This window comes from Taurulus bubalis, assembly GCF_910589615.1.
Source record: "Taurulus bubalis genome assembly, chromosome: 4".
NCBI classification, from domain to species: domain Eukaryota; kingdom Metazoa; phylum Chordata; class Actinopteri; order Perciformes; family Cottidae; genus Taurulus; species Taurulus bubalis.
The window spans coordinates 11468342-11487293 of NC_136592.1; the positions used below are offsets into that span (position 1 = coordinate 11468342).

Consider the following 18952-nt stretch of genomic DNA (forward strand, 5'->3'; position numbering starts at 1 on the left):
GGTTATAGAAAGAGAAGATGGCTCCCGTTCTGGAGAAGCAGCTCTCGGGCGCAGCCGGGGCAGGCGACAACAACAACGAAGAGGAAGAAGGACAAAACCTATGGCAAGTTGTGTTATTGTTTTTACCGACTTCGTGTCTGCCGGGGCCTTCTTAGAGGAACACAACCCGCTGTGGTTCTGCCTTGTCACTGACGGCAGTCAGACACCGGCCCGGCTAGCAGTGACATTAGCACCGAGCGAACAGGGCGGTCAGTGAGCTGACGGCTGCTAGCTGCTAGCTGCTCGGCTCCTTCTCACTACACACATTGACGTGAGCCAGGACTGTCATGTCCACTCATACAATAACTGGGTTTTGAATCCACGGGAGGTTTTGAGGGAGCCCTTCATAGTAGCCGGGCTTTGACACGTCCACGTCCAGACAACACCTCAATACTAGCTAGCTTCTTAATGCAGGATGCCACAAGCTAACAGGAACCTAACAAGCTAACCATGAACGACGTAATGCAGAAACATCCTTTTGTCTTTCGGCATCGCGGGTCACAAGGGCTCGTATTGTCACTGTCGTGAGGCTCAAGCTGCTCAGGTTTCATGTTTTCACAACCCTCGCTAACGTTTTTATTGGTCAGTTGAAATGACTTATCATTTCCTGATAGTGTTGTGGTGGATACATCACTGAGCTATAGCTGACTGAATAATCATCCTGAACCATAAACGTGGTAGTTACGACATGTGACGTGAATTGACCAATGTCAATTAACGTTGTCATTGTGTCCCGTGAATGTCAATGTAACGGTCATCTCTGTTGTTCTCAATATCTGTCTTGTTGTTTTCTTGTAGGACCTCTATTCTGAGTGAAGTTTCAACTACAACGAGTTCAAAGTTGCCGTCAGGAAAAAATATCCTGATATTTGGTCAGTACAACTTATTGCACATGTGTGAAAGTCTATGCTTTTGCAGTGTTTGCAGTGTATCTTTAGTGGTCAACCCTGAAGGGTGGGGAGGCCCCGCCAACTACACAACCACACCAGTCTCACAAACGCTAATGATTGCAACTCAATCTGACTTTTCAAACAGTCTGCACTTTCAGCTGTGTTTTCCCCCCCAACACTCTTGAAAGGAAGACATAATAAACACACAATACAGAGAGGTCTTCTTGTGTACGGATGTACTTATTTGAGTTGGCCTTGCACAAATGTGAGAAATACTGCTGTTGCCCAAAATATGTGTGTGAGCCTCTGACAGTAATGAGAACACAAGGGCAGTCCCTTTGCATTTGAGGTGGAAAGGTTGTAAAATCAAGATATGTTTGTGTATAAGCAGGAATACAGAGTGACGCTTTCTCAGCAAATCACATACATTATCATTGTAAAATGTCTATAATGATATAATGAACAATATTACCACTTTTACTAATAATAATGAATAAAATCATATGTAAGCTGATGAATAAAATGTCTTACAGGTGAGGATGGATCAGGAAAAACAGCTCTCATGGCTAAACTTCAAGGATCGGATCACAACAAGAGAGGCAGGGGACTGGAGTATCTGTACTTAAATGTCCATGATGAAGACAGAGATGGTGAGTTTACCTGCTGTAGCTTTACTTGTGGTTGTTTTACAGCAGGAGCCTTTATAAAAAAACAGTAGTTTAGAACAATGTGAAGATTGCTTGTATTAAACTCGTATTTTGTTTTCCTTTTTGAAGATCTGACTCGCTGCAATGTGTGGATCCTGGATGGAGACCTATACCACAAAGGCCTACTTAAGTTTGCTGTTTCAGCTCAGTCACTACCTGACTGTCTAGCTGTATTTGTTGCGGATATGTCACGTCCCTGGACCATTATGGAGTCGCTGCAGAAGTGGGCTAGTGTGCTACGTGACCACCTGGACAAGCTAAAGCTCTCTCCAGAGGACATGAGAGAAATGGAGCAGAAGAGTAAGTAACGTTTTACCTAATCTACTCTCGTGACTTGTATCCTGGATGTTATCAAAAGGAAACATCAACAAGGCTTTTATTTTAAAAATGTATTTGTTTATTGTAGAGGGTCAATTTTTACTGGTGGAATATTTGGCCAGCGTAAAATGAAGATGGACGTAATAAGATGAAGAAGCTTGAATTTGATTGACGAAGTGTTCAAATGTTATGAATCTCTTAATTCCAAACGGGTCTTTCTCTTGCTAAAGCAGTCAGTTTGTTAAGATTGACATAATTTGGTTATTTGTTACGGGGTAGTCATCTTATGTCTCAACATGCAAAAAAAAAAAAAAAGCATACATATTGTTGAATTGTATGTCTAAAGGACACTGCACTGTCTGAAGCACCTCAGGGTGGAATCAATGGGATGCTTCAATAATAAGAGCCACTATCCTTGCTGACTGGCTCCAAGGAAAAAAATAGACATTGGTAGCATAGAAGGCAAGCACGGTATAACATTGCACATTATCATGGATGTTTCTAGGTCATCATCAGAGGGGCCCATGATCCTCAGCTGTGTGTTCTGGCTGGAGGCGAGTTCTGCAGATCAATGTGTGTGATGCTCTCACGTTAATTTTAGAACTGGTTCTCTCTCACTTATGAACAGTTCTTTTGTGTTTCAGGAAAATGCTTTTAAAGGTTTCAAGTTGGTTCAGCCTGCTGGGTTTTACAGAATTTTCTTGTCCGCCACCAAATGTTGCTTGCTGCTGTTGCTCTTACAAGTCTGAAATGACTTATCACAACAACTGTCAAACTGTTTAATGGTTTCAGAGGAGTTTGACAGAACAGGTCTAAAAATGTTCCCAACATTTAACATGCTAATATAGTGACAAGTGGTAACAAGTCTGCTGGTAAACGTGACAAAGAAAAGGGAAGCTGGTAGCCAAGTGATGACTAAAGCACATTGTTAATTACAAACAAAAGTGAAATAATTACTTTTATTGGGGCCACATTTTCAACTTGCTTGACTGACTTCATTAAGTTCAAGTGGCTTCTTAGTGAAGCATAGTTGACATTGATTATAAAATGCAGTAGAAAGGACATATGTATATATTATAACTAAGATGTTTGCTTAATCACACATTAAAGTTGTAAGTTTGCTATGGTTGTGTTTACTGTAGAAATCTTCACAATTTGATACATATTTTTTTAGACTAAACTTACATTGTTTTTTCAGATTTCTTTTTTTTTTTTTTTATTTGTAAAAAATGTTTTTAGAGTTCCCTTCAACTTACTCTGTTTTTGGCTTTTGGACATTGTCAGATTTCCAGTTCAGCTGAAGCATATCATCAACAGAGAGTATCTTCCAGCATGTCATTTGTGATGTCAGCAGCAGATTGGTAAACCCTGGTCAGATACATATTTGTAGATATGACTGTGGTGTGAGAGTGAGACAAACAGTCTGACTGGACAGACTAGATGTGTGTGCGTGCTCTTGTCCAGGGAGTCTTGCAGGCGTCTTGCATCATGGTTCCCTCCCCTCCAACTGCAGCGTCAGAGAAAACTGAGTGGGTCTGAATTCAGTCAGTGGGCCAGACGTTCTGACTCCCGTTATGCTGTAGCTGAAGTAGTCTGGCTGCTGGAGTTGAATTACAGGATCAAGCTATTGCTGCCTGGACAACACCTTGAAAATAAAAATAATAATAAAGACAGGACCTTTTCTTTCCTCCCGTATCTGGGAATGGTGTGAAGGCAAACCTTGAGGGTATTTTGTTTTCTCTATAGGTTTGTTTCACTTTTTTATGAAAGGAAACAAGTATTCTGACAGCTGTAAAAACATTTTAGTCATGAGCCAACAGCATTAACTAGGGGACGGAGACTGATGTAAAACTTGGGCTTGTCTTACAATAGCTAGTTAGTCCAAATAAGCTTATTTGACATTTAGTTGACCAGAAATTAAACCTTTTATTCATAACTAAACTTGAGCTTTGAGCTCTGACATATTTCAAGAAATGGATATACCTTGGATCTCAATGATTTTAATGCTTGTTTTTTTTCTGTGAGGTACAGTGTCAGTACTTAGTGAAGGCTTAGCAATCCTCGATAATGTGTGCCGATGTATTTTGACCCCACCTTTATTTGTGGACAGATAGACTTTGTCTCTTTCACTTTTATTTTTTTGCTAGTAGCTTAGTAGTTTCTTTTCTCTTGTCTGTTTTTCTTTCAACAAATCTCCTGCCATGTCTTGGCTCAGCAGACCCCCTGTAAAGCTGAATGTTTCTGCATTAGAAAAGGATTAGATGAAAGTATGACATTTTTAGCTGTCATTCAAATCTTTGTCAAAATAGGTTTTGTTGTTCTCTGTTTATACACTTTAACTGGAAAATGTAAAACTTTGGTTGGTGTCAAAATAGCATGGTAAATTCTGGGTGTACAGATTATATTTGTGCTATGCACTGGATTTGTGTAATCCAGGAGGGTTTCCCCTTTAGATTGCTTGTAACACCAGTCCTCTCCCCATCCACTAAATCCCATGTTTGGAAGTGAAGGAGGTGGCTCAAAACAGCAAGTCAATCTGGCTTTGTGGCCTGTCCCCAACTACATTTCTGAGGCTCCTGAGGAAGTAGGCCAAAGCTTCCTGCATATACCCCCCCTCCCCTACACACACTCACACACTCCACCTCATACAGCGCTGCAATTGTCTGGACAGGATGAGCACATCAATTAACATTATTCTAACGAAACAAAACTTTACCAACAGTCCCACCAGAGATGATGGGTACCTTACATGTTGGGGCTTCAGAGATACTATGTGGAGACCACCATAACTTGTTCAGCTTTCAGCTGTCTGACCTCCTATCGTTTGCTCCCTTTGTCTCTACACTAGTGGTGAAAGCGTTCCAAGAGTACACAGAACCGGAGGATGCCACCCTGTCCTCCCCACAGAGACGTGCCCCAACAGCAGGCGAAGACGAGGCTGTTGTGCTACCACTCGGGGACAACACACTCACACACAACCTGGGCATTCCAGTGCTAATAGTTTGCACAAAGGTAAATAACTCCTACAGCCCCAAATGTCTTATGTGAAGCCATAGACTCTTATCTAGAGACAACTGTTTTTGTGTCACAATAATATATATATATATATTTTTTTTTTATTTTTTTTTAAATGAAGGTTTTTCAGAGGTTCTTCTATCTAACGTAGGACATTTGCTAATTCTCTAGATAATACTACAAACATACTTATGGCAGTTGTCATAAAGCGGTGAACCATGCTGACTACTTGGAAATTACAACTTCCCTGTAAATCCCACATACAGCCTCCACAATTAAATATTTAGAATCTATTTAGGTTGGATATTTATTTACGCCTAATGAGCCATGGTGTCCAACTTCAAATCATGAAGACTAAGACTAAATAAATAAATAAAATAAAACAAATTAAAATTGGTTTAAATAAGGTACCACTAAGTTGCTGCTGGGAAATGTAAATACACAGATGCAATATTGGACTTAACATTTGGATTTAACAATGTCATGGACATTCATGACCAATTTGAGCTCAAACACTTTATAGTTATCCATAACCTTTTTCGGACCATCTTTTTTGAGCCACCTGCGGCCATGACATAACTACTTTAAACCTTTCTAGCTTTTGCAGCCACTCGTTTGCAGTATGGGGGGCGGTATATGGTTTCATCGTGATCTGATTCACACTGATTCGTCCACAACAGGGATTTTGGAATATACTTTATTGCTGAGATACAGGTTGTTCAGCAGTGCAGTTCACTCGCAACTCAAAACAGCAGCAACAACATAGCTGTTACTAGACTACTGAATGAATTAATCTATCCCTCATTTTCATTCTTATTTGGAGCCAATAAACACAAAGGTTTTTAAAATATGTTTTGCTTTCCTAAGCTTACACTGCAAATGGGGTGAACATTTATAGATTTCTGTTTTGCGTCATATCCTCTTCAAATTTTGTAATGCCATGATAGAAAAAATGAGCGCTATATATTTTAAGTCATCCTAATCAGTGAAAATTATTATTGGGTGAACGCAAATATAACGTTCCTATGTGTTTAAAATGTAATCTTGTAAAATGTAGTTTTGAGGAGAAACTTGAATAAATCCAATAGTTTAAAGGTGTTTTCACAGCAATACAAAGTAGATATTGGAGAAGGAATTATATCCCGTCTATCTTTGAAGCAGCTTATAATACACCATTTAAAACTACTAATTTTCTTGCAAAAAACACTGTAGAAGACTAACAAAGTAAAAGGATAACATTGATCTATTTAAATTTATTCATATCTGATCCGTGACTCCAATCCGTGACACGATCTGAACTGTAAGGTGCACCCGTAACAGAGTCTCCTTTTAATGCCGTCCTCACTGCTGGTGGGTTCTTTATTTGCCTCCTTGATGAGCAGTAATAATAAAGTAATAAAAAGCTGTCATTATACTTACTTGTTAACCCTCCAGGCACAGACTAGTGCTGAGAAACACAGAGCTTCACATGCTACCCGTGACAAGAAAATGGAGAATGTGCCTTTTTTTTTTTAATCAGTGGGGCCTCTGTCTAGCCCGTGTCAGAGGAAAAAAAGTGGCACAAAAAGTTATTGTTCAAGACTATACTTTTATGTTTAAAACTATTCAAACTGCTGTCTGTCTTCTTTTGAACATGACTAATCATGGAAGCTTCACTGCTGACCCAGGGAAAGAAAGGACTGTATTTCAGTGCACGGAAATGTATGCTCCGGGTAGAAATTGTTGTGAATCCTTTCAATCACCACCAACTCATCTGCTGTCGCTGTCCTCGGTACCAGCTATAATTTCTGTGGGTGGCCAAATGGTTATCACGAGGCAGACTAGTATCAAAACCAACAACAACAAAACAACTGGTCTGTTAAAATGTTGATGGAACGTGAGCCCTTGAAGGAGAGCATGTGGGTTTGTGTATTGCACCCTCTGTCTCTCTCAGCCAGTGTGGTATGACAAAGAGAGAAGACGCCTCCATTATAGAATTGACTGATGCAGAGAGAGCAGTAACCTTGTTCATGTTCGTGAATACCATTAAAATATGCATCTCTTTCCCTCTCTCAATCTTGTATCCTTCAGTGTGACGCAATCGGCGTGCTAGAGAAGGAGCACGACTACAGAGAAGAGCACTTCGATTTCATCCAGTCCCACATTCGGCAATTTTGCTTGCAGTGTATCCTTTTTTTTTTTATGAATAATTGTTAGTTATTCTCTCACAGTGGTCATTATATTTTAAACATTGACAAATGTTTTTTTTTTTTTTTCTTTTTAGAAATGGCCCATATTTCATTCATTATCAATGAATTAATCATTCATTCAATCATCTATGTGATTACCACAATAAATGTTGCCTTAACTGAATTAAACAGATGGAGCTGGCCTGATCTACACTTCAGTCAAAGAGGAGAAGAACATGGATCTGCTTTACAAATATATAGTGCATAAGATGTATGAGTTCCAGTTCACCACACCTGCCTTAGTGGTGGAAAAGGATGCAGTGTTCATGTAAGTGGAGATGCACTAGTTTATTTAGTTCATTGCAACTCTGTTTTTTTTGGTCTGTCTGACATAATTGTAGCATTTGGGTAATTTTGATAATAACTGCCATTTTCCTTTCTGTATCTGTTGTGAATCATATACGATAAATCATTTTTCTTCCAAAGAACTAGTCCAACTCTGAGAGTCTACATCATTTCATCATTGCTGTAATTGGAACGGTCTTTTCTTTCCTTTCAGTCCCTCTGGATGGGATAATGAGAAGAAAATTGGGATTTTGCATGAAAACTTATCAACAGTCAGACCCGAGGATCCGTTTGAAGAATTTATCACGAAGCCTCCAGTACGAAAGGTAATGGCAATGCAGTGTACGGAGGAAATGTGAACTTTAGGTCAGTGTTTTTCAACCTTTTTTGAGCCGCGGCACATTTTCTACAATAAAAAAAATCTCGCAGCACACCAATAACCCAAAAAGTTACAAAATGTCACATTGTAACATAATACAGCATATATGGTAGGTCATTATTGCGCTACCTACTGGCATGGAAGAGTATTCAGTGTTTCAAGTAAACCAGATTGCTCCATCAGACAAAAAATAAAAATATATATAATAAGTAGCTTATTGTGGAAAATCGACAAGTCGCGCAAGCGTGACCTACTAACGGTGAACATTTCAAACCAGCATTTCCTCTTGCGCCCCACATGTAATAAATACCGCCCCAGTTTGATGAATACTGACTTAAAGGAAACATGGTGTTAATTTGAATGACAACCACAAAGTGTGCAGGCTTTGTCACTCAGTGTGTTTTTTGGGCTTTGGAAGAATATTTCCTGAGCCTCTCGATATGCGAAGTCAGAAACGTCATTGATGGAGCTGCGCAGGCTGTTTGTCTTGACCTGCAAATACATGAACTGTTGGGCTTTAAAAGTGAGAGCTCATAGCTTAAAATAGTGATAGCTTCAGCAGCAAATCCCATTGTGAAAAGCACATGAGACATATTTTTCCTCTCTGCCTCTCACCTGTGTGCAGGGCATCGGGGCGGAACTCCGCCGTGCGCAACACAGAGCGGAGAAGAGTTGTAGACGCGACCCAGAAATGACATGCTGTCTTGTAGATAAGATCAATAACATACATCTGTTTAGTTTGTTTAATAGCAGAACAAGGTGTAGACCTGTTCTATATTACTCTGCCAGCCACTATATTGCAGGCTCAGACGCTCAACAATAAAAAATATTTGCGGCAGCAAAATAATATTTTTTGGGACCAATTAAGTGAAATTGAACATTTTCCCACGGCATACCTGACGATCTCTCATGGCACACTGGTGTGCCGCGGCACAGTGGTTGACAATCACTGCTTTAGGTAAACCAATTACATAACTGCATGCCTTCTCCTTTGCTCTTCTGCACAGCTGGTTCATGAAAAAGAGATAAATGCAGAGGATGAACAGGTATTCCTGATGAAACAGCAGGTAAGTGTCAGTCTGTCCTACATATTTCATGATTTCTGTCACCAGCTGCTGAGATTGACAGTGTGTCGGAAAATGGCCGATGTTGAGTTTGAAGTCAAGCTGTCATGATAAAAATAAGTGTGTTATTGGTAGGATGAGAAAATCCAGTTATAAAGAGGACATTTTATCTGAGTTACAAAGATGCCTAAAAATAATTTAAAGTATTTGGCAGAAATTGTGTGAACCAGCTAGAACCAGTCCTTTGTAAATATATACTGTGGCTTGCAAAAGTATTCATACCCCTTGAACGTTTCCACATTTTGTCACATTACACGGCACAAACATAAATATATTTTATGTGAAAGACCAGCACAAAGTGTCACACAATTGTGAAGTACAAAGAAAATTATACATGATTTTAAAAAAAAATTCACAAATAAAAAACTGAAAAGTGCAGTGTGCAAAATTATTCAGCCCCCTTTTCTCTGAGTGCAACCAATTGCCTTCAGAAGTTGCCTGATGACTGCTGAATGATTGAATGTTGACCGAATGACTAAATAGTCCACCATGTGTAATCTAATCTCAGTACAAATACAGCTGTTCTGTGATGGCCTCAAAGGTTTGTTAAGAGAATATTGGGGAGCAAACAGGACCATGAAGTCCAAGGAACCCACCAGACAGGTCAGAGATAAAGTTGTGGAGAAGTTTCTCTTCAGCAAGGACAGGGAAGTCAGAGTTGATGGGACGATGGATGGAGCCAAATACAGGGCAATCTTGGAAGAAAACCTGTTGGAGTCTGCAAAAGACTTGAGACTGGGGCGGAGATTAACCTTCCAGCAGGACAACGACCCTAAACATAAAGCCAGGGCTACAATGGAATGGTTTACAACAAAACATATTCATGTGTTAGAATGGCCCAGTCAAAGTCCAGACCTAAATCCCATCGAGAATCTGTGGCAAGATCTGAAAACCGCCGTTCACAAACGCTCTCCATCTAATCTAACTGACCTTGAGCTGTTTTGCAAAGAAGAATGGGCAAAAATCTCAGTCTCTAGATGTGCAAAGCTGGTAGAGACATACCCCAAAAGACTTGCAGCTGTATTGCAGCAAAAGGCGGTTCCACAAAGTATTGACTCAGGGGGGCTGAATAATTTTTCACACTGCACTTTTCAGTTTTTTATTTGTGAAAATGTAAAAACATGTATAATTTTCTTTGTACTTCACAATTGTGTTGGTCTTTCACATACAATTCCAATAAAATATATTTATGTTTGTGGCGTGTAATGTGACAAATTGTGGAAACGTTCAAGGGGTATGAATTCTTTTGCAAGCCACTGTAAGTGACATCCTGAACTGGTATTTTCACTAAGACACATTTCTATTCTGAAACTTCCACATGGCAAGTAATTTAGCCTTCACTTCCTATTTTGTAGACAAACCTCTAATCCAGGAAGGCAATTGAAAAAAAGAGAAACACTCAACTGAGGCTTCAGTTTTGCAAGTTCGATAATTGTTTGTTGACGTTTCTTTCTTCCAAATTCCTTATCTGCACTGACTGCCCCTCTTTATATGGCTATTTTAATACATGTCTGTACAGAAGCTGTAGTTTTCAAAAATGTCACAAGAAAAAACAAACAAAACCAGTGCATTTCTTTAATTTTGCATCAGGAATGCAACAAAACACTGAGTATAACTAGAAATTGCATTTCCTGCTGAAAATGCGTTGGAAGCTTAAAGCTGAAATATTTGAAAAGATAGCTGAATATATTATTGAAAAGTGCTGGAAAAAAAACGGTTTCAAATTGAACCGGTATACCGCACAGCCCTGTGTAATGTTCTGGTCAAAAAATCGTATTGGTTCAAATAAATTCATTGCATATGAGTTCATACAAACTTTCCAAATAAGTTTAAATAATGAATATTTTTTAAGTTCAATACAAAGAATGGAATTGGTACTATTCATTTACTTAAGTATACCTAACAATAAATACTTGAGTTAGGAATCCTCGATTTAAGCATTTTTTTCCACTGAAAGGATTTGAGTTATTTAACTTAAATGGTTCAAGGCAATCGTTCAATTCCTTAAACTATTTGACTTGACGTTACTCATCAAGTTTTGCAGTGTGTTTTTGTCCATTTGTGTCTGTCTTTGTGTGTGAGTGTGTATTAGGGCTGTGCAGTACACAGGTTTCAGATTTCCATAAAACATGAATTTTTCACATATCGTCATACCAGTACTTAGAAATAACAACTGTTGTTGCTGTACAGCAGGCAGCATAATTTTTCACAGGTCAATGCTGAGAGCGCAGCGAAGCTACTTACCTGTCAGGTATGCAAGCTTCAGTCATGGTTCAAAATTACGCCGCCGAAGTGCATGCTGGGACAGGCCAGTTGTAGCAGGTTGAGCGGCGAATAGCTGTTTGTGTAGCGTGTCTTCTGGTCTGTTTCTTCCTATTTTGTGTGCGAGCTCTACCTAGCATGCCCGCGGTGTAATTTTATAACCACGAATAAAGTTTGAACCATGACTGAAGTTAGAACCCTGACAGATACGTAGCTCCACTGCGCTCTTAGCATTAAGTTGTGAAAATTAAATGTTGCTCTCTGCAGTAGTGATGGCTCGCTGACGGCACCGCTGTCTAGCGTTACTCGGTAAACAAATACTGTGATACTGCCAGAATCTTACAAAATACCGTCATATGAATTATTGGCCATACCACCCAGCCCTAGTGCGTGTGTGTGTCCTCTCTTTGTATGATATAGCAGTTTGAGTGTGTGAAGCTGCACTGATTAGCTAATTTGATGCACCTGTGTGATGAATGACAGACTGAGTTTTTGCTTTGAAGATGACCTCCATAGACTCCAATGCATTTTTTTTTCTTCATAAAAAGCTTAATATTTCAAGAATGTCAAAGGCCTGACGCCAAAATAAGGATACTTCCTAACCATGCTCACGATATACAAGTGTAACTGTTTACGTTTTAGCTCAACAAATAATAGCATTGCTATTAATGTAACTGTTGCATGTGTTTCTCAAAGAGGCTACCGGTAAAAGCAGGAAAGCTAAGACGTTATCTTGCTCATTGTGTGGTTTATTCGGGGACAGAACACAGGCTACTATAGGCCGTATACTTATAGCATTCCAACTAATTAGTTATTTCAGAAATACAAAATGAGTCAACCATTTTTGTTGGAATCATAAACGGTTTGAACTTTTTTTCTCTCCAGTCTTTGTTATCAAAGCAGCCGGCCACACCAACAAGAGGAGCAACAGTAAGTGTCTTAACATCCCTCAATGTGGGTTCTTGATCATGGATGGATTTATTAGATTGTTTTTGCACAGAATACTTTTTTCTCCTGGCCAGACAAACCAGGCTATTTGTTTGTGTCCACAGTTTTGACCTGGTTTCTGTGTTGCAGGAGTCTCCAGGACGGGCAGCCTCAGGGTCTCCCAGGCCTGCGGGTCGCACCGGCCAACCCAACGTGATCAGCGGCTCACCAATGGCTGCTGTCAAAAAGCCTGACCCAAACATGAAAGGTAGGAGCTCTATACACTGCTTTTTCATATCCGACCATTGATAATTCAACTTTGCGCCCTAGTTTGTTTAGGTTGTCACAGGGGCCTTAAGTTTAAAAAATATATATATATATATATATATATATATATATATATATATATATTATCCACATTTATTAAAACTAATGTTTTGTCCCTTGCAAGAAACTGCTCTGACTGCTGCAATATTGCCCCCAAGAGGTAACATCTAAAATGAATCGCATAACAACAGATTCCTGAGCTGACCTCGCTAAAACAGAAATGTTGACTTTCTCGTGGCTTTATTTTGTAACAAAGTCATTTATACGCGACAGGAGCAAAAGATATTAAGACCTCTATCTATTAACTAAAGATACCCAGCCTGCTAATCTGCAATCATAACATTATAAGATGTTGGGCATTAAAGCAAGATGATCTGTTAATAATCAGCATGTGTTCTCTGTCGGTGTTGAGAAGGTGACTAGAAACTCAATGTATAAGTATGGTGGCTGATGGCTATTATTATATATATTAACCTACTAAGAACTCCTCTTTATATTGTTATATTGGACTTGAATGTTTACCATCAAAGGGGGTTTCCTTAATGCAGATGTGATTTAAAACTCCATGTTTCTCCTGCAGCGGGGGCTGCCAATGAAGGAGTGCTGGCTAACTTCTTCAACAGCCTGTTGAGTAAAAAGACTGGAGCCCCAGGGAGCCCAGGAAGTGGAGCAGTAGGAGCTGGAGTCCAAGGGTCCGCCAAGAAAACAGGTACAATCTCTCATTCCAGTGCTCTCAGCTCTGATCTCGGCAGTATTTATACCTCTGTGCAGGCGACCGCCTTGGCCCTAGGCATTATTATTTCTTATTGTCCGTCCGGTCCATTCCCATAAACACATTATTATAATATCAAATTTGGCATAAGCATCCACCTGGAGGATTGAATCTCAAACCATGGCGTGACCCTGCAAATGTAACTGTTCCTTTTTGTAATTATTAATTAAGTTGTAGTTATTTAAGATGATCGAACTTTCTGATAGCCATAGCTTGTGTAGCACTTCGTAAGGCTCTGGTCGAACGGCACTCCTGAATGACATTTCCCCTTTATCACTCATGTTGTTATTATTGAATGTAGGCAACACCTGATTCAAGGAAGTGCTGTGCTTGTGTGTGTTAATAATGTCTGACATCTGTACATTCTTGACATATTATGCATTTAATTAAAAGTAAATATATAGGTTGTCATGAACATTGTTATGCTGAGTTCATCAAATTTGACAGTTCATCAAATACAGCGGCATAACAACACAATGAACAGCTGATGTAGCTGGTGACGGTTATAGAGCATCTTTGATGCAGCTGTGCCACGTGTCTCATTTAATTTACGTTGCTTAAAAATGCCGACTCTGAGCGAAGGAGGTCTCATTTGTGGGGCTAAGATGAGGAAAGGAACTGAGGATCTGCAAACTGCGTAACGTGAAAGGCATTTGGACTCAAAGGCTAAACTGATTAGATTTTGGAGGTCAAAGGTCAAGGTCACTGCGACTTTATTTGATCAAATCAATAATAAGGCACTACTGTTGGCTTTATCATCCTTAGTATTTGGCTATACCTCAGAGTATTGGCTTCAGGTACACTTAAGTCAAGACAGGTGGAGAGTTAGAAACGGGGCCTTTTGTTGACCACTTTGCTGTCTGGAGTTTCATCATCAGCCAGAGAGAGTGTTAAAGGAGAAAAAGAGAGGTTTTTCTTTGACTGAACTACTGACATCTGAAGAAACTTGTGACAGGCCTGTATGCACCAACCCTTCTATCACAAGTGCCCCTACACAACTAATGTCTCTCACTCCATGTCACACCTCTTTGCTCTCTTGCTCAACTAATTTATTTTTGCTTGAGTAACCGCAGCAGTTTTGCATGTCAACTGCTCTTGTATCTTGTATAAGCATATGCTTTTTTATTTTACTTTGTTATATCAGGTAAATATAACAAAGTCAAATACTGTTTGTTTAGTAAAATGACTGAATGTAACTGGTGAGACATTGAGGGAATCATCGCATAACTCATCTTTCCGTCTGGGACCACTTTCTCTCCCCGTGCTGAGCACTGTTAAGATTTATTTGAGACCCAGCTGAAGGGATAATGCATGAGTACATGTTCCTCACGTCTTATGATTAGTTTTGCATGAGTGTTAACTTTGGCAGTGAGCTGCCAAACTCCAGCATGGGACCTCTTCAGCATCAATCCCCACCCATCTGCTTGCTGGCCATAGAACAACAGTTTAATGAATACACACAGAGGCTACAGGAGATTACTTTTGGACTTTGTCTCCTGTTTTTCCCAAGGGCAGAAGCCGGGTTTGACTGATGTCCAGGCGGAGTTGGACCGGATGACTCGCAAACAAGACTCCATGGTTTCAACGAACAACATACCAGCGCCAACCGAGAACGAAGCGTGAAGGCAACAAAAACAGCTGCATCGCCCACTGCGTTAATACTCTGGAAATATACATGTACATGTGAGCATAAAACATTGACCAAATTCCCAACGTCTATATCAGTCAGCGCACACAGTGGTTTCACCAAAATGAGTTTATCAGAGCTATCAGATATTTTGGTGAAATGGGAGGAGAGACAGATAACGGAGATGGAGGTGTTAATGAGATGATATGTGCTGACGGCTTGGCTTTATTTCTGTCCTCTCTTCCACTGTAAATGTTATTCTGTGAGGGATGTCAGTTTACAGAAATGAGTGCACACTCCCGGCAGGCCCCCCAGTTTCTGGGGTCAAACGCCCTCTCCTCATGGGTTAAAGAGTGGAAATATACTGGTTCAGATTATCTCACTGAAGGAATTTGGTTATGATTTGACAGGTATTTCCTTTTTACATATATTCATTGATAAAAGTGATTGAAATACTTTCAAACACTTGTAGTATGTACAACATTTGGAATATGATACTGATGTATTCATACAAAGCTTCTTTTTATTTTATTTTGTGCACCATTTATCTGGTTAAGGAAGCATTCATCTGTATCACATAAAATGCCACTGACGTCATGACACTAATACGACAAGTCCAAGTCGCTGATATCATATCATTTGCCCTATTCATCTCGACTGATTCTGTAAATATAAATACAAAAAAAAACTATTCAGGTTAACTTTGATTTTGTATAAAATGCAATTCTGTCCAAATTCTTAAGTAGCTTGTTTGACTAAATGAGACTGGTTGGGATTTGATGGGCTTAAAAGTTGCAAAGGAACCTTTCGCTACAGATGTGTATATTTGGGGATGGGGGTTGGGCAGCATCTTTCCTACTATAACTCCTAAGTGCCTCGCACAGTTAGCGGTTTGTGTCATAGTGGAGGTGCTCGTCTACAAGAGAAAATGCACTGTAGCACCATCGGCTAAAAGGTTTTTGTCCATTTCTTGTCATCCAAATAATTTATTTAATTTTACATTTTTGTTAAAGTACAACAAGCCTATGGTCTGTTTTAGATTTCTGTGGCCTAGTTGATAGTATTCAGTAGAGCGATAGATTGAATGCCTCCATATAAACTGTAAAGGCTGCTGATATTAAGAAGAAACCACATGATGGAACTTTTGGATCCCCAGAAGATCGCTTACTGTGGTTTAAACCACTCGCTTTTCAGTCAAGACCCAATGCTTTGCTGTGGTTTGAACAAAATCAGATATTGTTTCCTTCGGTGGTTGACGGCACTGTCCTCCTTTTTTGGTTTCACATGTTTTATTCACACTGTGCTTCGCATGTCGGTTAAAACATTCCCAGTTTCTACATGAAGTAGTTGTAGAAACACATCCCTATGGTGACACCGGTTTGTCCAGTCAGGACCTATTTGTTAAGTCTTTCAGTGCCCATTTCACATAACAACCTTTGCCTTCAATTTACAGCTAACAGTCACACTGGGCACCCTGCCTTCACAGGAATGCTCCTAATTCATTTGTGTGTCCTTAAGGGGTTGCTTAATTGTGTTCTGTTGTTTTTCTCCTTTAAAATGAAACCATTATACTGTACCATATCAAATCTAATATTTGATGGTTTCATGACACAATCTAATCAAAATAATATTTTATGGTTTCATGACACAATCTAATCAAAATGATATAAGTGTACATTATCAACAACTCAAGGCCCTACTTAATCTTATGGAAAGTGTTCATCAGTAGCATTCACAGAATTAATGGCAAGTGTGACGAGAGCAGCCGTTTGCTATTCAAACGATGGCAAAAAAGGAAAACTGGAGTGAATTGGGACATGGAACCAAAGATGCATATTAGTCACTATTTTCTGCTTTTATAGTTGATATTTATCCATAAGATTAACCAGTGGCCATGTTCTGTCCTGCCCTTGCAATTCAAACGTCAGACCTGCCTATGAACTCTTGTTTTGAGTAACCGCCTCTAAAAATGGTAGAAATGGAAAACAAATACCATAACTCTAAACCGGTCTGTCTACAAATGCAATGCAATTAGGGTTTCACTTTTAAATTAGCTCTGTAAAGGAATAACCACCAGACCATATTGGTGTACAGTTAACTTGATGCACAATTTGATTTGTAAGCAAACTGATGCTACACATCTGTTCTGGATTTACTTTGGATTATGTTGAAGCTGTTCTTGTTTTTCCTTTTTAGTTATCTTTTTTGTGAGTGGGTGGGTGCGCCTGAGGGTCTGTTGCCCAAGTGGATGAAGCACAATTTAACGACGGCCAGGAGCAGTACCGCCACATGTTGAAATAAGCACTTTTCCTTGGACACTTGTATCAATTCCCTGTTGCTACAGTTTAAGATACAGAATGCATATGTTTCTTTTTGCCTTGCCTTTTTAGAACATGTAGTAATTCACCTAGAAATTAATCTACACAGTAAAACTGCATTATGTATCTGCATTTGCTGCTTAAGTTATGGAAGGTGCCCCTTGTGGTTAACTATGGAATGATCGCTTTCTGCTGGTGATTTTGTAAATTGAATCAATGCTTTTGAAATCAGTCATTACACCTTTTTCTAGGGATGTTTTAAAGACGTCGTTAAATAGATAAACCAAATAAATGTCTTCATTTTCAGGTTTTACCTTTTTTGCCCATGAAACTTCCCCTTGTTTATGTTTACATCTGAATTAGGCATGTTTTGTTTGTTGTCGTCAAATAAGGTTTTGCCCATAGACACTTTCTGTTTAAAAATGCCGACCTGACTGACCATACTGATATTTCATATCATTATATATCATACTTCGTGTAACATGGCCATACTTGTTAAATTCGGCATTTAGCTGCGTGGAATTAAGTGCTCTCATACTGCTTGGTTTCAAAGTTGCACTCGCTCTATGTTGCTCCCAATATTGAATAATGAACAGTTGTAACTTTTGTACTCAAACGTCAGTTGAAAGCAACTGCCTCCTCACATCCTAACTGAATTGCCTTCGACCACTATTGACAGTACATCTATACGAGACTCTGGGCTTCTGCTTCCAGTCCTTTTGTATTCCGGATAGCAAGACATTGTAATAAGCACATGGCTGGCTGCATTCTTGTGTCCTGAATTAATTCAGAAGTTTGATTGTATGACTTAACACAATTCTGTAGCCTTTGAGCTGCCATGTGGATTCTCGCTTCTTACGCCGACAAAGATAAGGAAAATGTTTATCAGACCCCTGGCTTCAATAAACCAAGAATCCAAACGTTGGTTGTCGTTCACATTTGTGTGTCTTTTTATACAATGTTCATTGATTTGATTGACTTTAATTAGTCCACAAACCCTAACTCCACCCTGCACGACAGCACAAAACTATATGGAATAGTGACGTTACTAATTAATGACAACCATTTTTCTCCCAATGCACTGTAACAAATGCAGTCAAACACTGAAATATCACAAGCATCACCAAAGATAAAAATGTTGTATAGATATTCATTTTGTAGTTTTACAAATGTGCTAATGGACCGTTTTTGATGGAATTGCATTGCAGCGTGGGTCTATGTTTACGTCTTGTTCGCTGATGTCATTCACTTTAACCGGAAATAAACTGGGACACATATGCTCCGTTTACATTTACAACTGTGAAATAGTCTACAGCCAGAAGAATTCCCTCCTGTATGCATCACATATTATGAAAGATGAAATTACTACAATCCCAATTAATGCCACCAGAATTGATTTTTCATAATTTTTCTGATTCAAGTCCTAAAAATGAAGCTTCCTCAAATCTTTTTTGTTTGAACTGAACTTGTTTCGTCTTTGTTTTAAAGCTAGTCATTCTGCTTAAATGTCCTTTATCCATCCTACGACTCCAAAATCCCCTGGTTTAAGCCTTAACAATTTGCGACACTGTACATTTCATAGGCACAGTCTTTATTCTTTGTCGTTGCCTAGCCGTTCAAGAGAGCTGAACTGAAAACACCGATTCACCACTTTATATAAAATGTCTGTTTGGATTCATCTCTAGCCATCTGCAATCAACTAGGCAACCTAATACCGCTAACTACCACAAGGGG

General features: G+C 39.3%; 1 protein-coding gene across 1 annotated transcript; it reads left to right on the forward strand.

Moving 5' to 3' along the window:
* Positions 1-15335, forward strand: dync1li2 (dynein, cytoplasmic 1, light intermediate chain 2). Its single transcript, XM_079216394.1, has 13 exons — positions 1-103; positions 838-911; positions 1463-1579; positions 1706-1936; positions 4803-4966; positions 7040-7133; positions 7330-7465; positions 7697-7808; positions 8869-8928; positions 12133-12177; positions 12325-12442; positions 13082-13210; positions 14784-15335. Exons 1-13 carry the CDS (start codon positions 18-20, stop codon positions 14894-14896), a joined length of 1479 nt encoding a protein of 492 aa, XP_079072520.1. The 5' UTR covers positions 1-17; the 3' UTR covers positions 14897-15335.
* Positions 15336-18952: the final 3617 nt, after the last annotated feature.